The following is a 24,930-nucleotide window of genomic DNA, read 5'->3' as shown; positions in this document are numbered from 1 at the left end:
TGCTGTGTTAAAATTAGCAATGATGATGTCTGGGGAAAGATGCGTTGGTGGAAAATGTGAGTAGTGATGATTTAGTAAAAATGCAATTAGGTAGGAAAAGGGTAAATAGATGTGCACATGAGACAATTCTGATTTAGTAAATGCTACACTAATGTGTCAGTGTGTCACGAGGCCCCCTGCTGGATCGTTCATGGAAACAAAGGAAGCTCTGCATTAATCAGGCAGGCAGTCAGTGCGGCTGCGGGGAGAATGAACTGTGGGCAGCAGGATCTCATGGGGTTCTCGAAGAAAAGCGGAGAAAATGTGCTTTTTTGACTGATAACTTATTTTGGAGTCGACGGCTTGAGATGTATCCGGACACGAAGGATGGTTTCTTTCCGCTGCAGTGATTTAAAAAAAGTTGACAAAACAGAAACGAAGTGAGTGAAGCGATGATTAACTCAGGTAAGCGACGGAAACTCGATGATTGTTCTGGTCAGAGTTTTGTTAGTGGATCAGATAAAATCAAAGCAGGTCGATTTATTGTAAAACCATATATTTATTTATCTGTTACTTCATTTATTTATTGGGGGAATTACATCTAAACAGTGTTACACAGGGAGAATACATTCAACAGTGGTAATGTTTACTTTCTAGCTGAAGCTAATCTGCAGCCCCTGTCCTTGTTTCTGTGTATAGGTTCATACAGACAAACAATTCCGTGTGTAAAACGATTTGAGATAGATCATATACTTAAAACAGAATGTGTAGTATTTAAGTCAATGTTTTGTACAGCTATTTAAATGGCAATCCTGGGATTTTATTTAGAGATATGTATTATAGTATATGGGACATATCCCACTCAGTATACTTCAGTGGTTCACTGTAAAATCTCCAAATCCAAACTCCTGAAAAACTTTGTGTTGGCTGTGTCTAACCTGTGGTGGCTTTCTGAATGAGGAAATATGTGCAGAGGGAAAAACCAACCTCCCTCTCTGTCAGCAAATCAGCTGTTATTGTTCGGTTCACCACAGAGGAATTTTAGGTCATTGGTTCAGCCAGATGTGCTAGTTTGCATGACTTTCTTTGGAAGTCCCTGCACCCCTTCCTCCATTACTATCCCGCTCTTCATCTCCCATCTGCTCCTCCTCCTCCTCTGCCCAGTTGACACGCACCATTAGCCGGAGTACAGTGCTGTTGTGTAGAGTGGCAAGCATAAGCCATGTGATATTTTCACCCCCAGAGAGGTGGTCCAGTCCAACACTAAGCTGTCACTAGGTTAGGATCAATGCTGCATAGTTAAGAGGGAACTTTTATTAGGGCAACATCTGTCAGACCACCAAAAATGCATCAAATATAGTTAGATTCCTAATCTGTTCGATGTATTTCAGATGACAAGAGGCTTTAATTCAGAGGAGATAAAGTACACAAAATCTGAAGTGCATTTGTTTCGTTTTTTCTCTGTAGGCATGCAAAAGCCACCTGTGGCCCCCAAACCGAAGCTGGCCCAGACCCAGAGGCCAGGACTGTCTCCTGCAACCCCGAGAAGAGAAGGTCTCTCTCTCCCGTCTCCTGGCACACCGAGGAGGGCTAAACCGGTAGTGGCCCCCAAACCCTGCCTCTCCAAACTCACCACTGCTGTGGAGTCCAAACCTCTTGCTGCGAAGAGCCTGCTCCAAACATCTGCAACAGAAACGCCACAGACCGAAGCTCTTCTTAACTCGCAGAATGGAATACAGCAAGAGAACAAAAAGCCAGATTGGGATTATATTATTCCGATCTGTCTGTGCAGCCAGGAGAACTGCATGTGCAGCGGCAGGAAGTCGTCAGCACACAGGAAGATCGTCTCTACATCTCGAGGTTCTGTGGATGAGAGTAGGGAGAAAACAGACACGTGCAAAGTGATGAACACTGCTACCACTACTCACCTCACAAACCATAAACCTCTTCAAGAAACTGTGGACCCAAATCTCAACACAGACATCAACACCTCCAGTCCAACAGAGACACCAACACCTCCGACTGTTAGGCCGTCCCTTCCTCACAGAACATGGAGCGATGAGGCAAACGGTAACGTACTACCTCAGACTTCACCTGGGCGAGGACCAGAGGAAGATGCTCTTGGCTCAGAGGAGATATCTTGTGTGTCCCAGCCAAAACCAATCCCAGCAGCCTCTAGGAAGCCCATCCCTGTCCCTGTACCACGGAAACCCAGGTCAGCTGGGCTGGCCCGTCAGGAAAAGGTGGTGGAGGAGAGTGAAGAGATGGTGAGCCAGGAAGGGAGGGAAATGAGCGTCAAAGAGGTGAAGCTGTCATCGGAGGGGAAGGGCAGCTCGTCACTGTCTGTCAGTGTACCTTTTGGAAATGAGGCGCCAATATTTCTGTCTGCAAGAAAAGCCTGCGCCCAGCCGGCCCCTCCGCCCAAGAAAAAACCTTTACTGTCAGCATCTGAGAAAGCACCGACCTATGATCTTCAGCCACTCCCTACGGATGTGGTGGAGGAAGACCTGGGCTGGGACAGCAACATCCAGGAGATGGAGGTGTCAGTCGACCAGGAGGATGAAGAGGTGGAGAAAGAACTAACGCGTGATCAGGAGTCAGTATTCAGTGACTTCACACCTATGCCTCCTTTTAGCAGGTCGCACAATCTGAGCCAGCCTCCTGCCAGCAGCGTGGCAGCAGAGGTGGTCAAAGTAGCTCCGAAGAAGCCCAAGAGGAACGGCAGCAGCCCGATGGCTTGGATGCAGAGGAAGGCATCCTCTGAGGAAAAAGAAGAGTGGAAATCAGGAGATGAAGAGAAAAGGCAAGCACTTCCTTTACAAGATTGTGTTTTAAAGGAGAGGGTGATGAAGGAGCTGCCTGCGCCGCCAGGGGTGAAGACCAGCAGAAAATTCCTAACCCCTGGAATAATGAAGCCTTCTCGCTCCAGCCTTAACAAACAGAAATCCAAGTCCTTCTCCGGCGCTGACCTCCTGCGCTCCGACGGACAGAAGAGGAACTCTTTCCAGAAACTGCTGGACTTGAAGCTCTCTGTGATGATGCTTCCCAAGCTGATGAAAGGAGGCCAGAGCTCGGCTAATGATAATGATCAAAGCGTGCACAGGGAGCTGGATGCATGCGAGGACGACAACACGCATCTCCCTCAGAGTAAACACTCCTGCCCGCTGATCGGAGTAGAGCAAAGCGTGGACGGAGATGACCTTCCTCCTGGAACAGAACAGGATATTTACTACGAAAACATGCCTGAATATGAAGAAATAGCAGACTACATTAATGTGCATGTAGGAATGGAAGTCACATCCCCTCGGGGGTCCATTGCACAGCCTACAGCCTGGCAGTATAATGATGAGGGCATCTATGAGGAGCAGGAGCCTTATATGTCCTTTGAGAAGAACACTGAGCAGTATCAGACGCCAACAGACCTTGAGAGGTATATTATCATGGCTTTTATCTGTCTTGTTTCTCTTAGTGCTTCGCATCCTATCTCTGAATATGTTGAGTGATTTCCATTGTTTCTGGTATTCACCTCTGGCCTCTTTAAAACAATCAGCTGAGAAAAAGATCTTGTTAATGAGATAAAGGGACTGTGAATAATTTGTTTACCAGGAAGTTTACGGAGAAGCTTGTCACATTTGTGCCTTTGTTGCAGATACCTGTCAGGGGAATTTGACTGGTATAGTGGCACACCTGCTCAGCATTTCAGGTGTTGATGGATTGTAGATAGGCATCTAAATGATTAGGTTGTCTGTTTCATTTTCGAAAAATACACTTCATGCTAACATTTTCAATGCTATAGCCACGCAGACAGTTCTTTTTTTCGTTTTTAAGGATCTGTCGCTGAGATTTTTGACCACACATAAATACGATTTTTGATGCTTTACTAAGTATTTCCTCAAAGGAGTGTGTCCTTCTGGAAAGCATATTTATGTTTCTTAGCATAAGCCACAAATCCTTCTGTCAACGGTTTCATTTAAAGTCCTATTTTAAATAAGAGGAATAGGTCAACTAAAGAAGAGTAAGGCTTCTGATGAAAGAGCTTTTCTGTTTCAAATGTTCAACACTTCAGATATACAGCAGCTCTCGGGAAGCTGGAAACATGTCTTTTTGATTTAACTGATCCTGATACAGTTAGGCGACTAGTCTAGAACAACCCCATTGATGCTTAATTAGCTCAATTAAACTTAGCATGATTAAATTATAGTTAGAAATGCTTCTAATTATCCTCATTTGTTGAATTGTGAGTGAGCAGTCAGAAAAATAGGATTACAGTTTGTGTAACTGTACACTCGGGGGTGTACAGCTTAGTGTGTCACCAATCTTTAGCTCAAACTGTGCAGCGATCACATGTTTAAGGACGTTGATCAGCTCACAAACAGAGACCACTAACAGCGTAACATTGTACATATACCACAGTGTATAAGACTTACAGAGTCCGGCTTATTGGGTTTGCTGCTCGGCCCCGGCCTATTTCTTTTTCTGCAGCTCTTGTTCAGGGAGGGGCCGTCGTTTCACATGTAGAGCTCCCTCTGGGTTTTATGGCATTTGAGATCCAGTTTCTTTTTGGTGCTGTTCCGCTTTTAGCTGTCGACATGTGGTCATTTAAAAGCAGTGTTTTGTATGATCTGGGGTGTTAGTGGTTTGCTGTCCTTTTGTTTCCCATCGACAAGACTAGAATCCTGTGCCCGTGTTGATAGTTTATTATTTAATGTTTCTTCCTGGTTGTGTCAGGGTCTCCTTTTCTTTCTTTGCATGGCTCCCTCTTGATCAGAGCAGGAATTGTTCAAATACTGCTGGACTGACCTTTGTTTGCGCCACCACTGCAGTCAGCATGTCGTTGTGTCCCGGAGACACTTCACCCCGAATTGCTCCTGTGGGGATTGCCCACAGTATTGAGTATGTAAGTCGCTTTGGATAAAAGCGTATAACAAGTGACATGTCATGTAATGTAATGTTTGTATCCAAAGCACTCCTCTTTGATTAATGTGCTTGTATTCCAAACCTCACCTCTTTCCCCCTTTTTTAATAAACAGCATCCACTCTTTCTTGTACTTCTTAAACTAATCATGTAGCATGGGAATGACAGTCAGCTGGATTCAGTGTTTTTAATAACTGCATGCAGCTGCTGCGTTGTGTCTTAATCACCAATACAGTGATGTGTTCATGCTCTGGCATCTGCCTCTATTCTCCCCTGACCCTAACATCCTGTCCCTCTTTGACAGAAGCTCTGTGGACGAGGAGGTGACGCCCTTGGACGACGGCCCTTCGGATGATGAAATCTTGGCCAACACCTCGGAGGAAGAGGACGATAGCAGCTCCATCTCCAGTAAAGGAGAAGCTGAGCCGGCAGAGGAGAGCACGGTGAGAGGCACACAGTTAGATTTATGACTTCACTCTCTAGAAGTGCTCACAAATGTTTTTGGGAATCATCACACAGGGTTTGCCCTTTGCAAGGTTTCAGATTGATCGGTGTGTGATTTAGCCATGAACTACACAAGGTTTCTTTATAGTGCATTGAAATTCTAAGTCTGTGTTTTTTTTTTGTCAGGGGCAGAGTGGGCAAAAGAAGAACAAGATTCACCACATCGCCACAGAAATCATGAGCTCTGAGAGTGTGTAAGAGTCTTCATTTTTTTCTTTTAAGGTTAAACCAAATATGAAAAAAACAATATTATATCAATTTCATCAAGGGGGTAATTGGATGCTACCAAACATACTTAGATATCGATAGGTTTCAGTTTCATTTCTCTGGTATAAAATACAAATCATTACTAGATGTTGGAGCCAAAATGCTTATTTTGTTGTCGCCTATTATTTATTTGACTGTCATTATGTGTTCACACCCAACACTGTTGTAATTGGTCACTTACGGCACTTATCACATGGGTGTGGTGTAAGGTATGTATTCCACCTGTTGTGTGCCAGGCTTGTGTGGGTGTCAAAGAGGGTGAGCTATAGGCTCTGAAGGACATCTTGAATTGTTTTATTAGTACATTATGTGCTTTGACAGAATTGTATTCACCTCAATTGTATTGAATGGAGACGGACATTTCAAAACCCTGGCAAATAAACACAATTAAGCAGCATAGCTAGACACCACTAGATTTGCCAGAATGTATTTCTTTTTGGGAAAGAGACTCGTTTCTCTATAACAATACTCATCCTTTTATAACTTTTCTTAATTCCCTCATTTTCTCAGGTTTGTCGACGTCCTGAAGCTGCTTCATGTTGTAAGTATCCTGAGACATTATCCATTTGTGTTTTTTGCTTCACAAAGTTATATGTTTGCATTAATAAAATTTTTAAAATTCCAAAGCGGACTTATATAAAATACATTCAAAGATATTGTAAACATTTTTTGATTAAAACACAGTGAGAGATAGAAATCCATATTGAAAGATTTGTTTCATATATTTTTGCAGTCAACATTAAAAGTTTATTAGGAGTCCAGGAATGGGCCACATGACAAATGTTGTTTGGTGAAGTCAGCTGAAAAACATAAATATTCTTATCTTTTGAAAAATGGAACGGGACATGGTGTAGAGAAAGCTTTAAAATGCTCTCTATATGTTTTTATCTAGCACTAGTTTACTGTGAGCACACATTCTACATATGTGTCTGATTATTAGCCACCGGGTCACACCCCATGCAGGACAACACTGTCTCCAACACACAGCTCACATTCCTCATGGTTTTCCTCTGCCGTGATATCTGACCGTAACGCTACACTTGTTTGTTGATTAAGAAATGTAATCCATAACGGAACCAGAACTCCAATATGAAGCTCTGGTTTCTTTGCTGCGCTTGTTTGTCAGATCAGTATACGTACACTATAAACTGTATCCTTCAGACAAAAATCAATATGATTGTGTAAGTAAAACAATAATGTGTGTATTCACCCAGTGATGGAGATCCACTACCACATTTATAGAGGACATTATGCTCATTTGTAGGTTTGATTGGTTACTTTAATTATGTGAGCAGGGATTAAACATATTCAAAACATAGATACAGGAAGGTATGAGATGTTTGTTTTACGAGACACAGATCTCCAAACAGGATTGTAATGGGACTGAGTCGTGAACTCCTCACAGACAGGAAGTGCTCTGCAGACTGTGGAGCAATAGAGTCCAGTAATGAGGATCAGTCATACCAAGTTCAGAAGAATGTAGAGGTGACTTAGTTTCTGTTCTCCATCCCCACCAGGCACTCAGCCAGCTTTTCACAAACTGATTAATGAGAGCACCACATGACATTTGTTGTGAGCTTTTATCTGAGTTATCAGTAGAGACGTGTTTTTCAGCCATGCAGTGTGTAATGTTGCCGTCAGCTGAACACCTTATGGTCTGTAAAAGGTCATCTTTCCAGTAACACGAAGATAAGAAAGGCTTTGATTTATAGCCCGATGTAAATATGTGGTGTGGTCCATCTGATAAGCGCTTCATAAACTAAGTTAAAATAATGCTTTTAAGCCATATATAACCTTTTATCGAAAGTGAAGACAAGACCATCAAACCAAACTGAACAATAGCCTTTTGTCCACCCTGTTGTTATCCCCATTTAGAAATATTCACTTACTGCTGATTCAGTCACGGCTGCATAATCTTTTCTTATCTTATGAATCACCCGGTTTTTTCTAATTCCCTGCCAAATCCTACTTCACGTGACGCGCCTCCTTCGCCCTCAGATCACACATGTTAACCACAGGAGCGCTCTACTGGGTGCGCAGTCTGGCAGTTTTATATGCCATGTGTCCCATTAACCACACAAAAACCTCCACATCAGCAGAAAACGAAGCAGAGGGGGCACGCTCAAGGTCTCTTGCTCTCCTTTTTCTTTCTTCCTGAGTCAATCGAATATATTCTGTATCTTTTATACTTAATGGTTCTGGAGCTTATCTTGTTGTAGTGTTGTTCTGGTAACTGATATATGTGATTTGCAGAGCAGACCGATTTAAAACCTCTATTGTTTTTAGTTCTTCTTCAGTACTTCATGTAGATTTACTTCTGGTTTTCCTCTTCCTGCCTGGATGAGTTCCTGAATATGCCCTGCTGACGCTTTATCCGTCTGTTTATTTGATTATCTGACGTGCAGGACTTCCGTGATGCGGTGTCCACGGCGTCTCGTCAGAGTGGGAAGCCTGTGATTGAGGAGCGTCTTCTCAACCAGATCCTGTACTACCTCCCTCAGCTCTATGAACTGAACCAGGATCTGCTCAGAGAGCTGAAGCACCGAGTGGCCAAATGGTACATAATATATTTGAATGTTTGTGTATATTCATCACGTTTACTGTCTTAAACAGCTATATATGCACATACACTATGTATACAAAGATACATTTAAACCCATGACCCCATATTTGTGTCTAAATGTTGGTATTTTTTTTTAATAGTTCTGACGCTGTAGTTCAACTAAAGATATAACTTAATGTTTACGCAGGGAATGTGAGTATTTATATTTAGTCAAGCATGTTCACTAGAGACAGCTTTACATATTAAGATATTTTTCACAATTTTCTGAAATTGTACCCAAAAGATCTATTGATAGTGGAGAATATAATCAGCAATTTATTCTATACTTCTACCGACTACTGCTATAAAATACTGCTGCCACTAATGTGGGAGTAACAATATAGATATAATATGAAATAGCAGAACAGTAACCGAGGACATTTTTCTGTATTGAGTACTTTTTTTAAAAGTACATTTTCCTGATGATGCTTGAATACTTTTACCAAAATGCAGGACCTTTACTTGTTTACTTCTGTAAATGCGATACTAGTTATTTTTGCTTAGACAAGTAGTCCTTGTACTTCCCCCAACAACTCTGTATAAATTTTTCTGTACAATAACTATTGGAGAAATAATAATAAACCTTAATTGTAAACATTTGAAAATATAATGTTGAAATATTACTAATTTTACCTTATTTTACAGGGATGAAAATGCTAAGCTAGCAGATATTTTCCTGAAGAAAGGGCCGTATCTCAAGATGTACTCCACATACATCCGTGAGTTTGACAAGAATGTGGCTCTACTGGAAGAGCAGCGTAAGAAGAACCCTGCATTCGGCGGCGTGGTGCGGGAATTTGAGGTAACGAGGCTAACCGGTTTCCTCCTGCAGAGGGGGAGTGACTGTTGCATAACTGAGCTTTCATTGTTTATGCAAGTGAGAGTTCGTCCCTTTTTAAAAAGTATCTAAATTGTAATTTCTTTTTGTCCAAGGCCAGTCCACGCTGTGCCAACTTGGCTCTGAAGCATTACCTCCTGAAGCCTGTTCAGAGGATTCCTCAGTATCAGATGTTGCTCACAGGTACATCAGCAGAAGAGTCATTCTCATTACGCATCAGGCTCATATTCAGTTTACTTTCTGGACACATGACCTGCAAATCCTAATGAATCCCTTTCGAACTAACTTCCTTGTAGTTATGGGCCCCTAAACATAGTTAAAAAAACCTGTGATGTTTTTCATTTTTGGCATCTTGCTGCCCTCTGGTGTCCAGAAAAATACTAATGCTTTGGAATTTCTTTGCTGCTCCTCCAATCCTCATATAATAAGATCTTTGAAGTGCAGCCCAAATCAGATGTGGTGACACAACACAAGCTTTAACATGAGTGAGCTTAGTGTTTCATGAGTCTAATGGATCAGAGTTGATCCCTAGGGACCAAAATGTGGAAAATGTTTGTACTTCACTCCTGTATAATTCTGTTACGTGAGCACCTATAGACCGTTTTTAATTTTAGAGTATAATCCAGGAATGTAACACAAGACTGAGCACTTATAACCCATACAACGTATTTTTCAATGTTGGACCTAACTCTATTGTTAGAGTTGGACCTAACTTCTATTTGTGTTTCAGACTATCTGAAAAACCTGTCTGAGGACTCTGATGATTACAAGGACACACAAGGTAAACAAAGTTCCTTTTTAAATCCGTACTCTAACTCACCTGATAGTTTCAGGAATAGAAACACATAAAAACGTCTGTTATGTGTTTGATGCACATCTTTTTACATTTCTATCCACCCAGCGGCCCTTGTCATAGTGAAAGAAGTGGCCAATCATGCCAACGACATCATGAAACAAGGGGTGAGGAAAATAAAAATATTCTATTAACATGTTGATAAAAAGCTCCATTATGTCCTTGTGCATTTTTGTAATGTTCTTTTTCCTTCTCAGGATAACTTCCAGAAGCTGATCCAGGTGCAGTGCAGACTGAACGGCCACCATGAAATAGTCCAGCCTGGGCGGGTAAGACCATAAAGCTTTAGCTTGGATTTATATGTTTTATTAATTATTGTGTATTGCTCTATTAAATGTTAACTGTTAAATCAACACATATTTGATTTATTTGTCTGAACCTCACTTCATTGACATTAAACCCTAAAGCCCTTAAATAAAATCGTATTTTTCAGAATAAATAGGATAATACAAAATGAAATCCAGGGAGATAATATTTTTACTTTAAGGAACAGGAAATAACAATAGGAGAACAACTGCACTATTACAGAAGCTGTACAGTCGGGCAGATTAGTTTGAAAGGAAAGTATAAATAAATATCAGGAAATAATTAACAAGTCATGAGTTATTAAAAAATGTTTGACCTTCTGGCGTTTTTGTGCTGTAGATCTTCCTAAGAGAGGGCACCCTGAAGAAACTGTCGAGAAAGGTCATGCAGCCTCGAGTGTTCTTCCTGGTACAGTAACACATTATATCTTCTTTCTCTTGTATCTTTTTTATACAATAATATCATCACGATGTTCTAAATCTTACTCTAAGCTCTTCTGTGTATTGGCAAAGACGATATGACAGAAAGTAAGTAATGTTTCTTTGTCATGTTCTTTATAGTTTAGCGACACACTGCTGTACACAACTCCTGCTCAGTCCGGCCAGTTCAAGTTCAACAACATGTTGTCTCTGGCTGGGATGAAGGTGAGAACTTCACTCCTTATTTCTTTGCACTCGTCATCTATTCACATATATGTTATTATCCCACTATATGTTATACGCTGCCATCATTGCTCACAATGAAATGAATTACAGGTTAGCAAACCAAGCCAAGAGGCCTATCAGAACGAGCTGAACATTGAGAGCGTGGAGCGCTCCTTCATTCTCTCAGCCAGGTAATGATCAGAAACAAAAGAAACATCTCTCGGTAATTTAAGAACGTGCTGTTTCATAACAGGCTTCCTGTGTTCTTTATTTGAGTGCATAGGTCTGTGAGTACTGTGTAGGCGTGTATTCACACTCTGTTTTCTCTCTGCAGTTCAGCCACTGAGCGAGATGAATGGCTCGAGGCTATTTCCACAGCGATCAGTGACTACACCAGGAAGAAGATCAGTTTTATATCGGGCAAGCCTCCAGAAGAAGTAAGAAAACACATTTCCTGTTTGCAGTGTATACTTTATGATACTGATGAGATCTAAATCAAAGTACTTTATAGCTTATGTAAGAGTGATGAGAGTTAATGTCTTTGTTTGTTTATACTCAGTTAGAGCTGAGGGATTATGGGGATGGTGCTCCTTTGGGATCCAAAGCCCCTATCTGGATCCCTGACCCGCGGACCACCATGTGTATGATCTGCACCTGTGAGTTCACGCTGACATGGAGGAGACACCACTGCCGCGCATGTGGGAAGGTAAGGTCACAAAAGTCTCCCTTCAAAATCAAACGCAGTTTCTAAAATAATGTTTATAATAAATGAGAGCTGCAATTAACAGTTATAAAACTGTTCATAAAAACAGAGTAGCTGGTTAAAAATATATATCATTATGTAACTAGAAAGTTCACTCAGTAGAGTTTCCCTCTCCCTTGTTAAGAGTTTAATCTCACTCAACTATCCCTCCTGGTTCGCTTATAGTCAAGTGGTGAAGATAACAAAAACAGGGATTTATTAAAGTTGTATTGTGCCTTACTTTAGTGGATCATAACCTACCGGGTATAAAATGAATATGCAGATGCTCTGGTTCAAATTAAATCTGATAATGTCCTATAAATATCGAACAAAAATACCTTTTGCTAGTTAAGAAAAGTAAGTACTCTACTGGCAATTTGGAATGACCTCAACCACGAGAAGATCCCTGAGCATAGTTATAAATGACCACAAAAGGGTTGTGCTCATGGACCTGTAGTATGTAAGATTAACTGCTGATTCACCGAAAGAAATAGGCACACAAACACACGACCAAAGACATTATCCTTATGTCTGGCAGATATTTAATTGGATTGGAAAGTATTCCTGTCGAGCAAAAAAGAACATATTTTATGCTTAATCATCCCCTCAGGTGGTGTGCCAGTCTTGCTCGTCCAACAAATACTGTCTTGAATACCTAAAGAATCATTTAGCCCGAGTGTGTGACCAGTGTATCGATGTTCTCCTGCAGCAGAAAAGTAAGTCTTGCTTTCTTCTGACATTGTATGCAATATGATCCAATACAAAATGATTTAAAAAAAAAGTCATATCACAGGGCCTGATAGGATGGTAGCTGGATCATAAATAAGGAGATGTAATGATGCTGTGTACCAGGCTCTTCTTAATCCTTATAACAGAGGCATCAGTGTTGATTAGACGCAGTTAAACCAACACAGGTATTGTGTGTCTTTTCTATCTATTAAACCACTGCATTGTTCACCTTGATCAGGTCAACAAGCCCAATCAGCAGCTGTGTCCCCTGGAAGCAAAGCCACCTTTGCTTTCAACAGGAAGCAGAAGAAGATCCCTGCAGCTCTCAAAGAGGTGATTGATGCTTTGTTATGATCATAATGCACTGAAGGTGATAATGACCTGATGTATATAATCAGATGTGTTTTTGTTTCAGGTGACAGCGAGCACAGACAACTCTTCCATGAGTGGGTACCTGCAGAGGTCAAAGGTGAACAAAAAGCAGGGGAAGAGGCTGTGGTTCGTTATCAAAGACAAGGTCCTGTACACGTACGCTGCAAGTGAGGTAAGATCCCAGTGTCATGTTATAATTAAAGTAATGCGAATTGATTTAATCTTTATCTGACACTCTTGTATTGTGTCTTCATGCAGGACGTTGCCGCATTAGAGAGTCAGCCCCTGTTAGGGTTCGTGTTGAAAGAGGAGTCATCACAGAAGTTACATTTTAAGCTTTACCACAAAAACACACTTTACTACATTTTTAAAGCTGACGACCTCCAAACGGCACAGAGGTACAGTATAAATAGTCGTGCCACTTATTGTAGCACATGGGTATGAAATTAATAAGACTAATAACTTTTTTTCTTTTTCTTTAACAGATGGGTCGACACATTTAAAGAAGCTACGGTGCTCTAACATTGGTTGACAGCGTTTACCTCAGTGCTCTCCGACTATAGAGACACCATATTAGTTGCACTGAAATGCAACCTAAATACATTATTGTATTGCTTTTATTAACCATAGAGTAGGACATAGCCATGTTAGTTTTATATTTAAATTTTTGCCACCAGGATTTATGCAGTTTTGGATAAAAATTAGGAATCATAAGTCGCTCCATGTGAATTTTTTTTTAGACTTTTTACCCATTTTGTATAATTCTTTTAGTAACCTGCTTGGATCTCCAGCAGATATCTGTTAATAAAGCCCATTGTAAATAGATTTGTAATGAATTTTAGAGCTCAAAACAAACCCTGCAGTATGTGTAGATGTTCCTTGTATAGTAATAATTACTTTATTTCACACCAGCATTTGTCTGTTAAACACACAGTGTGCACTCATTATTAACCCTCTCTACAACCTACATTCTTACTGGTGTATCAGGGGGTTGTTGTCTGTATGGGCATAACTGTACCATGTTTATTGCACTTAAGTAATTCAAATGGCTGTACATTTATTCAATCCCTACAAGCATTTTTCTGTAAATATAGTGGATTGTAAATTAAATGTAATCAAATGTCCCCTGAATCTCACTGTTATTATTTTAATGATGTCACTGTAATGCATGTTTGTTTGATTGTGCATTTTGTTATGGTAATAACAATTGTACAACTTTAAACAAAGCCTGTCTTCTCGACGACTGTTTTCATACTATTATATCCTATTATATTGCCAATTATCAAAACAAAATACACATTATTCTGAGTAAGCTTCAACAACTGCCAAGTAAGAGTTTGTGGAACCATAAGTTATATTTGAACATAACACACAAAAGGTATTCATACACTGTGATAGACATGCCGTTACTCCTGTGATTTAAAACAACAATATTTTTGACAGGTTGACACCATATACTGTATGCTCTCACATACACACCATAGACCGTATATATAGACATACACACATAGGCTATGAGCCTATGCCACCCAACTGCGCATGTGCGTGAATCGTTTATTGATGGAAAAAGGTCACGAACTCTGACCCTCCCACTAACTGCAACAAACAGTTAAAATATTAATATATTGAGGATTTATACATAATCTGACACAACAGCTAATTGACAGGTAAGATATGTTTACTAATGTGGATGCATGCGATGTTCAAGAACCAGACACGAGTGACCAGTAACACAGGAAGGAAGGAAGGGAGGGAGTGTTCAGTAGGTCTGCAGCAGGGAAGCAACCATTACCGGTTAGCAAACAGCTATCCTAGCTCGTTAGCACTGTTGTCCGGAGCACAGAGCTTCGAAACTAAAATAGGCAGGTATGTAATAGTGTTGGTATTTGTACGCGTCTGCATTAGTATGTATGTAGGTAACGTTATATGTTAGTGTGTAGCTAATCCAAAGCAGTAATGTTGCACACAAACAGGCTAGTTAGCCAACAAGCTTAGCCCCGTCAGCTAGCTGTCTTACCGTTAGCTCATGTTAGCTGCTGCGCTAGCAATGCTAACTATCATCCGCAAACCAAGCAGCCACATCGTTAAAAGAAAGTCTGAGTGTGAGAACAGCTCATCGTAGTGTTAACCCATGAGTTATCTTGTTAAATTGATGATAGATGTGGATATCCAGTGCAAGAATGTGTGCGGGTTTTGCGATTTGTAAAACGCGAGGTCCCTCCGCTGACTCTGCGATTGAGCATCATGGGCCTTGAACCCCATCATGCTTTAACCCTTCAATTTTGACCTTTCACCCACAGGAAAAGAAATACCTTTATCTTCCGTATCGATTTTACATAGCTGGCTGTCAGGAGCTTGTTTGTGTTACTACTGCACCTTTACCGCTCATTCGTTGACACTTAATATTCATATTATGCCATATTTTGTCAGGCCATCAATAGTACAGTTTCGAGCTAGCGGTTAGCATAGGCCACGAACTAACATTAGTTAGTAGCACGCAATACCATAAATCAGATGATATTATTTCATATTATCGTTCATTACGGAGGATTGCAAGCCACGTTAACATCGTTAAGAAGTATCAATCACGTTTAGTCCAGAGATATATAAAACCTAAAGGGAGAGGTAACGGGGAACTAAAGCAGGAGCGTAAAGGGTAGTAGCATTATAGTTACGTTTTTGTAAGACTTAACGTTACTCGCTTTAAATAACATATCTGAGATATGATACAGTTTATGTAATTCAAACTATTGGGATTGAGCTCTGTGGAGCTCCAATACACATCGGTATATAAGACATGATATTTGCACATGTGGTAAAAGTTTTATGAGATGTCCTACGGGTATCATGTTTACACACAGAACTCAAAGATCTACTCAACAAAATTGATGTTTTTCCATATTTTTCTTATAGTAACACATTTATATGAAAGACCAACACCGACAGTTCATTGATGATGTTATTAATGAGTATTGTCAGTGTTCCCTGATGGAGCTTATTCCTCCACAGTTAGTTTTCTGTTACCCAGAACCATTGCAAATATAGAGCTCCACAGTTGTACTGGATGTTCCTGCATTACTTTGAACATGGCCACTTTAAATTATGTTGCAGCAATCCCACATATAATGTCCAACTGTAGAAAATACTATCTAGGACAGCTGTGTTAAAAATCTGTTCCTAAAAACACATGTAGGGACTCTTGAAATGTTACAAAATGGGACTGTTTGTTAACAACCACTTTCAAAAGAAAGAGAAAACTCAGCCTTATTCTTGAAGGAATTACTTTAAAGAACGTAAAGCATATGTTCTCTCGACAGGTGTGAATGCCTCATGTGGCACTGATGTGAAGAACAGTAGAAGGTGTACGCAGTATCAGAATGGATGGGCAGACTCAAAGGATTCAACTTGTGTCGGCAGACAGCAACATGGCATTAGGACACAGAATACAGGTGAAGAATGATCATCTTCTTTTCTTTCAAAGATCCCGTCAAACAGCTGACAGAAAAACATAACACTGTTTCAAATTTGCAAAATATCCTTAGTCCCCCAATGACATGCATTCTGTTTGCATAAATACAAACCCTATTCTTTATCATATAATTAGCTTAACTTCTCTTTCTGCATAAAGTCAACAATCACTCATGTTTTCCTTTTTTTTTTCTTACAGATTGTAACTGATCAGCAGACTGGTCAGAAGATCCAGATCGTCACAGCACTTGAGCCGTCTTCCCCTGGAAAACAGCAGTATATTTTAGCAAACACTGACTACCACTCTGCAGGGAAAGTGATCCTTGCCAAGCAGGAGGGCTCTGCCAACAAAGTCATCCTCTCCTCACAAGACGGCTCTGGGATCAACCACCTGTTGTTCGCCTCCCCTGATCTGGCTGGGCAGCAGATTCAGGTATATCCAGGAAATATTAGTTTTATTCCAATTGTAAGAAATGAGTTACTGAAAGGTCTGATCACTAAAGAACAGACGTGTAATATTTCCAAACCTAATGTAATATGTGCTGTATTTAACTTTGTTTAAATTTGTTTTTCAGTTTGTGACTGAAGGGTCAGACCAGTCTCTTGGGAAACCGGTTGTGGAGTACTGCGTTGTCTGTGGGGACAAGGCCTCTGGTAGGAATTAAGTTTAACCTTCTTTAACATTACAATTGTTTTCAGTAGTGAGCAAAGATTTTCCAACTTGACCCCGTTTTGTCTTTCCTCTCTCAGGGCGCCATTACGGGGCTGTCAGCTGTGAGGGCTGTAAGGGTTTCTTCAAACGCAGCATTAGAAAGAACTTGGTGTATACGTGCAGAGGCTCCGGAGAGTGTGCCATCAACAAGCTCCACCGAAACCGCTGCCAGTACTGTCGCCTGCAGCGCTGCATATCGCTGGGCATGAAACAGGACTGTAAGAGTAAAATACTCTATTTACAGTTTAAGTTAACACTTTAGCCGCTTTCACACCAAGTACTTAGCCGGTACTTGTTCCCCCCCGAACTCTTTAGTCCTTCGAACTGTCCTAGTCGATCACGTTATCACCGGAATTCTTCTTCTTCTTCTTCTTCTTCTTCTTCTTCTTCTTCTTCTTCTTCTTCTTCTTCTTCTTCTTCTTCTTCTTCTTCTTCTTCTTCTTCTTCTTCTTCTTCTTCTTCTTCTTCTTCTTCTTCTTCTTCTTCTTCTTCTTCATCATCATCAAACTTTTTCGGGCCGTGGTTTGCAATTCGCCCTGCCAATCAGAAATGATTAGTGTGGCCGACACACCCACAAACCATTTCCTCCCCAGGAAAGTACTACCTCGCTAGCAGGGACTATCTGGGGGTGAAAAGGTTCGCGCGAACTAGCGACTAGTTCCAGATCCTTTTTGGTGTGAAACCAAATCTCCCCCCCCCCCTATCGGCCTAGTTCGGGGGGAAAAGTACTCCGGTGTGAAAGCACCTATTAAGTTCTCACTTATATGATGTTTGACTCTGATTACGTTTTGTTTTGTCTCTAGCTGTGCAGTGTGAGAGGAAACCTGTTGAAGTGAACACCAGAGAGAAATCTGTCAACTGTGCAGCCTCCACTGAAAAAATCTACATCCGCAAAAACCTGTGCAGCCCTCTGGCTGCCACGACTACCTTCATGTCCGACAAGGAGACCGCCAGGTACACACACTTCATAAAACATGACTCCAGGTACACACACACACACACTTCACAAAACACGACGCATTATTTTTGTTGTTAATTGTGCCGCATTTCCACTGCATGATCTGGCACAGCTTTACTCAATTTCACTTGCTCTATTTTGGTATATCCATTGGCAGAATAAAATAAAATAAAAAACTCTCAATATATTGTAGTTCATTACAATCCCATTACTAACCACAGTCTCAAAAATGTCTGTAACGGCCCGTCCACACACAGGCATGAAAAAAATCTTTCAAAGCTTCGCCCATTCACTTGAATGGGGTGACGTAGAATATTTTGAATCTTCGCCGAACTGCATTGTGGGGAACGGAGCATGGCTTTGGAAGCATCATGAGCATCAAACGTTGAGCAATGTTCAACTTTTGATGCTCCCGATGCTTTCGAAGCTGGCATCAGCCAATCAAATCCCGTTTATGCAAATCCCGCCAGTACAAGTGCTAGCCAATCAAACCGCGTGCAAGCTGGGAGAGTTCATTTCCTCATATTCCAAACGAGAAATTACGGTAGCAAATCACCCGGTTCTTTACGACCAGAACTATTTACCGCGATACAAACCGGAGGAACCAGGCATGGAGGGAGGTGGCAGAGACAGTGGGTGAAACTGGTAGGTTTTCGCCTGTTTGGGGAGTTTATATCCAGTTTACTTCGTTTTAACATTGCTATTGCTTTGTATGTCGGGGGCGGGAGATTCATGTGATTGGTTGTTGGTCGCGTTGCTCGCAAAAAATCGCCAAGCTTCAGACACGCCCAGCATCAAGATTTTTTTCATGCATGTGTGTGGACCGGCCGTAAGGTTGACTTGGCATCTTTCTATCTCATTGTCTTTATCTGACATAGGATTCGTAAAGATAGGATGTTGTTACATTGGATTGGATTGAATGAGACTGTACACATGTAACTAATCAACTGATGAGAGTTTGAGTTATAACTTACTCATATTGCATGGTTATATATTAAATAATGCAATGTGAAATGTGTCTTTTCCAACTTCAGGTCTACAAGTTTGCTTGAGTCAAGCATGTTGCTCAACATCCAGCAACCGTTCTGCAAGATGGAAAACACAATCTTGATTCCAGCATCCCCCGACAAGGTGACACAGTCCAACATGTCATTCCTACCTAACAATTCCTAAATATTAGTATAGATACAGCCGATTTTACTTATATTTAAGAAATGAGTATTTGCTTGCTCATTGAAGCTGCATGTGTCTAAACTTCTGTATGATGTAAACCAGTTTTGTTTAGGTCATTCTTTCTTGAAGTAGTTGAGTGATAACCACCAATGTTTTGTTAACTCAAAATATGTTCCTTTTTGCAGGATGACCCGTCTCATGGTGACCTCGGCACGCTGGCAAATGTAGTGACGTCCCTCGCCCACCTCAACAAGGCCAGGGAAGCGAATGACAGCTGCAACGACATGATGGGAGATGACACGCTTAGCAACGGGGACAGCTCCATGACAGACCTCCAGGCAGATGAGCAAACTGCAAGTGATATTACTCGGTGAGGGAGATGTCATACAGAATCAAGAGGCTCTGATACTGACCAGTTGTTGTTTCTGAATAAGTTGTAAGACGTGAGCACTCGAAAGAAACCCGGGGCTGTTGTTCTCTGTTTGTTACAAAGCTTTAATAGAATTTCCTGCAGGGCCATGTGGTTTCTGACTCCGCTCTTTAGGACTTAATTAGATTCACCCACGGTTATTTAAAAATAAACAACATGTCAAGTGCTGCTTTGAGTTCTATCCTTTGTTTCCATGTAAGCTCAAATAGAATCGATGTCTAAATGTTTTTGTGTTAACTTTCTTTTCTTCACTTTATTAGAGCTTTTGACACTCTGGCCAAAGTCCTGCACCCTACTGACGGCTCGGCAGGAGAGTCCCTGGAGGCCACCATGCAGCTGATGTCAGGGGACCAGTCGGGTCCTGTGGTGGAGCTGGAGGGGCCGATACTCTCTGACAGCCATATCCCTTTCAAGGTGAAACCACAGCGGACACTGACCTCTAGCTTCAGGGTGAAATCCAACTGAGACTAAAAACCCCTGCTTATGTTCGACCGAGTGCACATTTTAAAATCAAACTAGCTAACACCACAGTGATGTTTTCCCTCTTCATTCTCTAATGTGTTTCTACAGCTTATGATGCCTTTGCCTGTGCCAGAGTACCTCAATGTCAACTACATCTGTGAGTCAGCTTCCCGGCTACTTTTTCTCTCGATGCACTGGGCTCGCTCCATCCCTGCCTTTCAAACCCTCGGGTAAGCCTTCGTCATATTTTCTTTCATTGTCTGATAACACCTTCATTCATTACCTGTCAGTTATAACATGACAGTTAAATGTGCGCTTTCCCTAATGTGGCCATACAGTTCAATTAATTCCTTTTTTTCTTTCTTTTTTTTTTACAGCGGTCAAGATAATGACATTAACTTAATGAAAGCCTGCTGGAATGAGCTGTTCGCCCTGGGTCTGGCTCAGTGCTCCAACGTCATGAATGTTGGTACCATCCTAAGTGCCATTATCAACCATCTGCAGACGAGCTTACAGGAAGGTAGGAGGCTCTGCTGTTTGTTTGCCTGCTAGGTCAAAGGGCGTCCACAGCTAGAATTCTAGCTAAACATCGTGAGTGAGCAAATCCACTTGATAACTACTGTGTCTACTGCACGACTACAGAAGTGAACAATATCATTAGGATCACTTGGATTGATTTAATGACCGACTAAAAAGCTCACAGGAATTTAAAATCCATCTGAATTCAACAGTGTCTCACACATTAGGGTGAAATAGTCAAATGAGTTTTGGCCATATGTTCTGGAGTGTACACATTTAAATAAACAGCATCTCTCTCTTCTCTTCTCCATGGTGCTGGAAGGCACAGCAGCTGCAACTCTTGGACCGTTTTCCTATGCTTATTATTCATATCCTTATCTTAATGTCTTTCTCTGCACAACGCTCAGCAGTAACAGGCCATCAGAATCCACTTTAGGGCTTGGACTCAGCTGCAGTGGGTACTCGGTGCCACCGTTTACAGAACCTTATCGTCTATCAGTGTGGATGCTCACATTATGTATTTGCATTTATCGCTCTTGCTGTGACCAGACCTTAGCATTTGAATACAATTGCTTTCCAATGTGATCCAAAGGGGAACACAATGTAATACAAGCTCTATTCGTATTTACTTTGCATAGAAATCTATATCAATGTCTTTCCCCTTGCATCCTTAACTCATGTTTTCTTTTATTTCCTACAGATAAGCTGTCACCAGATCGAGTGAAACTAGTAATGGAGCACATCTGGAGAATGCAGGAGTTCTGCAACAGCATGATCAAGCTGTCCCCAGACTCCTATGAATATGCCTACCTCAAAGCCATCATTCTTTTCAGTCCTGGTGCGTTCACAACTCACCAGTTCACACAATAAAAACTACATTTCCCAGTTCTTATCCTCCTGTTGGGGAACAATCCTTTAAAAAAGATTTCCATAGGGCTAAATGAGCATGGGCTCTTGTCTGACTGTTTGCATTTGTTGTTTTTGTGCCAGATCACCCAGGCATAGATAATACTCCACAGATAGAGCGCTTTCAGGAGAAGGCCTACATGGAGCTGCAGGACTACGTGACCACCACTTACCCAGAAGACTCCTATCGGTCAGTAGGCTTTACCTCTGTGCTACATGAAAGGTTACGATGTACTGATACAGAATTGTTATATTTCTAGTAGAGGTGCAACACTGAATCAGTCTTCAGGAATATAATCATTTGATTATCAATGAACCTTTAAATGTCAGAAAAAGCTGTCTTCTGCTCTCAAATGTGGAGATTTCCTGCTTTTCCCCGTTTTATATAACATTAAACTGGGGCTGAACTATCAAAGCAATTGTTTGTTTGTAGCCTTTATTCAACAATCAGGTAAAATCCCATTGAGCTCAACGATCTCTTTTTCAAGGGAGACCTGCAGCACATACAATACATTAAAAAACATTCCTGTGAACTTTAGAAACTGGCATAGACATCTTTCACTTTTTTCTGACATTTGAAGAATAATTTATAATGAAAATAAGCACGAAGTACGATTTTGCAAGACCGATTTGTGATAATATAACGAATGTACTTGCTACTTGTCTCTAATTTCCCCCTCATTGCTCGCAGGTTATCCAAGCTGCTGCTGCGACTTCCCGCCCTCCGGCTGATCAGTGCTGCTGTCACTGAGGAGCTGTTTTTCGCCGGTCTCATCGGCAACGTGCAGATCGACAGCATCATCCCGTACATCCTGAAGATGGAGTCCACCGACTACAACAGCCAGGCGGCCTCTGGGGTCTGACACCAGCTTGTGCCATTAGTAACTGAACTGGACAGCAGGCCAATCAGAGAGCTCCACAGAGCGATCACAAAGTGGTCCCAACATACTGTATTTATGACTCGGCATCCTATGGGAAATCAGTTTTCACTCTTACCTTGCTCCGGCTTCTGACTCCTGAGTCAGTAGAACTCACAAAGAGGACGAATGAAATCAGCGGCTGCGCGCCTGCCAACCTCTGCCCGTTCAGGAAGGGAACCTGGAAACCTGCATCGTAGATTGCGCTTTTTATTGTACATAGTATTTTATGCTTCATCGCGTGCAAGCCTCTCCTTTTTTCTGTAAATCTTGTTTCTACTTTTAGAAATGAGGATGGTTTGATTTTCACTTCTTTCCTATGTGGTCATGCTTTTTTATTTTCTTATAATTATGCAGAGAAAAAAAATGTGAGATGTTGTTATTTCAAAAAGGTTATAACCTTTATTTCTTATTTGTTTGGCAATCCAAAGGATCAGGCCGCATCACTTGTTAAATACCTGACATCATGAACGTATTGTGTATATAGATTTGTATATAGATCGCACCAAGAAGGCTATAATGGGCAACACTTGGTAACTCATCAATCCCATCTTTTGGACAAAATAATGTGGACAGAAAAAGTCATTAAAAAATAAAAACACATTTCCACCATGTTTCTTTATTATTTACACAAGTGAGTTTTTATTTGGAATGAATATAAGTAAAGAGTATAAATGACAGATCTGACTCCGTTCCTTGTCTCCAGATGATTTACTGTATGCATTGTTTACATACCGACTGCAAGAAACAAGAGTAGCTTTTCAGGTTCTTTGCTTTTAAACACAATTTTGTATTTGTGTGAGAATTCTTTTTTAAACACAAGTAGATGTTTACTCTCAAACAGCCAAAGATATAATTATTTTGGACCCATGCTCAGTCTTGTTTGGATAAAATGGTGGGTCCACAGCTTGAGTTATAATCAGCTTTCTTTGTGTATTTTGTGTTTATGTTTTTGTTATGCCTGTCATTGCTGCAAAAATCCTCTAAATACAAAAACAGGCTTCCACAAATAATGTGCCAGTTTATCAGTCTGTTCAAATTCAGACAGACATCAATAGAGTAATCGGTACCACTTTACAATAAGACTACCCTTATAAAGGGTTTATTATTAGGTTATGAATTAGGTTGTAAACACTTTATTAATCATTAAGAACCATTTATAAACCAGTTCTAACATGGTTTTCATTCTTCAACATAGGCTCACTATTTGGCAAGATGACTTAGCGAGAATCAACTCAGTGAACAACAGACAACAAGGATGCTGGCTGATGAAGAACACGAAGTAAGCTAAGTAGCCAATATAAGACTTAGCAGTACAGATAGATGTGGGCTCACTATTTGGCAAGCAACCGGTCACAGTTGCCCCGTTTATCTCATGTCTTATAAAAGCTTATTAATGATTTATAAAGTGTTCACAACCTAATTGATAAATGAATTACAAACTATTCATAAACCCTTTATAAGGGTAGTCTTATTGTAAAGTGGTACCGAGTAATCAAATTATTAAAAGCGATTAACATTATTTTTTTCACAAGTTCATCAAGCTAATCAAACTTTGACCATTGTCAATCAAAGAGATTAATGACTCATGTCATTGTCATGTCTCAATTAGTTGTTAATCCGTTTTTAAGTAAACTACAAATAAATATGACCACATACACACAAAGATTTTGGGGTGAACACTAGAGTATAAACATGTTGTCTTCTCCCCTAAATTGCATTAATCCCATAGATTTATCCACATTTTGATTTAGGGGCTTCCTTCAAAAAAGTTGTCTCCGTTATCTGGATAATTTCAAACCCTGCATAACTCTTTGTTTTCTGTGTTTAATAACTTCAGCAGGTTGTTTACATGGTCCTTCTGAATAAATAATGCAAAATCTGTATCTTCACCCACAAATGTACTGCGGTGTTTTGTGTAACGTGGCGGTGGAAGATATCTCAGGCTGCTGTGTAGAGGACGATAGACTTTCAGTGTGTTATTAGCAAATCAATTTTTCATCAGTGCTCTGCGGGAACAGAGGACAGCACATGAAAGCGTTCATGTGCTGTAGTTACCTACTGAGTCCAGCTAATTAAAGCCACTGATACGACCATTAAATCTTAATGCCCAGATTAATTCTGATGCTGTTCTTAGAAGTCCAGTACATCCTGTAGCTCTTTAATTTGATTCCCCAAGGCCATATCTCCAAATCTCTCTACTCTCCCTGCATGCCATGTTACACTTGCTGTTCAAACAAAAGAGCACAGATAATCTGCAACTCCCGAAACACAAAGATATTGTGTGTAACTGTAAAGGTTTAGCGCTTTGTGATGCAACATGCATGGGTTTTTGTGTTCACAGCCAGGTGGATTAGCAGGCTGAATGAATGTGAGAGAAAGGCCCCGCTGGACTGTTCCCATGGCCTCTTGGGGCTTTTAGTAGTGAGGAGATTGCTACAAAACAAGGTGTCTCTTAAATTAACTTTAATGTAGTAATACAGATATAGCATAATCAATTCTAAAGATAAAAAATAAAAGTACCAGCTAAAGACATCTCAGCAGTGTCCAGTGATACCGGCCGAGGTGATCATCACACATAGTAAAGTAAAGATTAAGTAACATAAATAAAATTAGTAATTACCGCCCAAAAAG

At 40.8% G+C, this 24,930-nt stretch overlaps 2 protein-coding genes across 6 annotated transcripts; both read left to right on the top strand.

Annotated features, from left to right (window-relative positions):
* The first annotated feature begins 207 nt into the window (after positions 1 to 207).
* On the top strand, positions 208 to 13,971 carry LOC117447621 (FYVE, RhoGEF and PH domain-containing protein 6-like). 3 transcript variants are annotated; one of them, XM_034084393.2, is made up of 21 exons: positions 208 to 444; positions 1,447 to 3,409; positions 5,202 to 5,337; positions 5,525 to 5,592; positions 6,176 to 6,206; positions 8,071 to 8,222; positions 8,913 to 9,069; positions 9,201 to 9,288; positions 9,836 to 9,886; positions 10,007 to 10,065; positions 10,156 to 10,227; positions 10,604 to 10,672; positions 10,825 to 10,908; positions 11,020 to 11,099; positions 11,243 to 11,345; positions 11,468 to 11,614; positions 12,261 to 12,366; positions 12,618 to 12,712; positions 12,795 to 12,923; positions 13,010 to 13,149; positions 13,237 to 13,971. In XM_034084393.2, exons 1-21 carry the CDS (start codon positions 432 to 434, stop codon positions 13,271 to 13,273), a joined length of 3,780 nt encoding a protein of 1,259 aa, XP_033940284.1. In that variant the 5' UTR covers positions 208 to 431; the 3' UTR covers positions 13,274 to 13,971. The 3 variants fall into 3 exon arrangements, with proteins under 3 accessions (XP_033940284.1, XP_033940285.1, XP_033940283.1); XM_034084394.1 differs by having other exon boundaries at positions 5,199 to 5,337; positions 5,531 to 5,592; positions 13,237 to 13,970; XM_034084392.1 differs by having other exon boundaries at positions 5,199 to 5,337; positions 13,237 to 13,970.
* Positions 13,972 to 14,219: 248 nt separating this feature from the next.
* On the top strand, positions 14,220 to 22,966 carry nr2c1 (nuclear receptor subfamily 2, group C, member 1). 3 transcript variants are annotated; one of them, XM_034084404.2, is made up of 14 exons: positions 14,220 to 14,418; positions 16,069 to 16,200; positions 16,419 to 16,652; positions 16,795 to 16,873; positions 16,970 to 17,149; positions 17,735 to 17,915; positions 18,924 to 19,020; positions 19,248 to 19,432; positions 19,753 to 19,906; positions 20,063 to 20,184; positions 20,332 to 20,474; positions 21,174 to 21,311; positions 21,464 to 21,569; positions 22,071 to 22,966. In XM_034084404.2, the coding sequence occupies exons 2-14, from the start codon at positions 16,129 to 16,131 to the stop codon at positions 22,240 to 22,242; spliced, it is 1,863 nt and encodes a 620-aa protein (XP_033940295.1). In that variant the 5' UTR covers positions 14,220 to 14,418; positions 16,069 to 16,128; the 3' UTR covers positions 22,243 to 22,966. The 3 variants fall into 3 exon arrangements, with proteins under 3 accessions (XP_033940295.1, XP_033940294.1, XP_033940296.1); XM_034084403.2 differs by lacking the exon at positions 14,220 to 14,418 and adding an exon at positions 14,471 to 14,617; XM_034084405.2 differs by lacking the exon at positions 14,220 to 14,418 and adding an exon at positions 14,472 to 14,617 and having other exon boundaries at positions 17,735 to 17,885.
* The last annotated feature ends 1,964 nt before the right edge of the window (positions 22,967 to 24,930 follow it).

The sequence above is a fragment of the Pseudochaenichthys georgianus genome, chromosome 6, assembly GCF_902827115.2.
Source record: "Pseudochaenichthys georgianus chromosome 6, fPseGeo1.2, whole genome shotgun sequence".
Lineage (NCBI taxonomy): Eukaryota > Metazoa > Chordata > Actinopteri > Perciformes > Channichthyidae > Pseudochaenichthys > Pseudochaenichthys georgianus.
The sequence above is the reverse complement of the archived record's forward strand: the minus strand, read 5'-3'. Positions and strand labels throughout refer to the sequence as shown.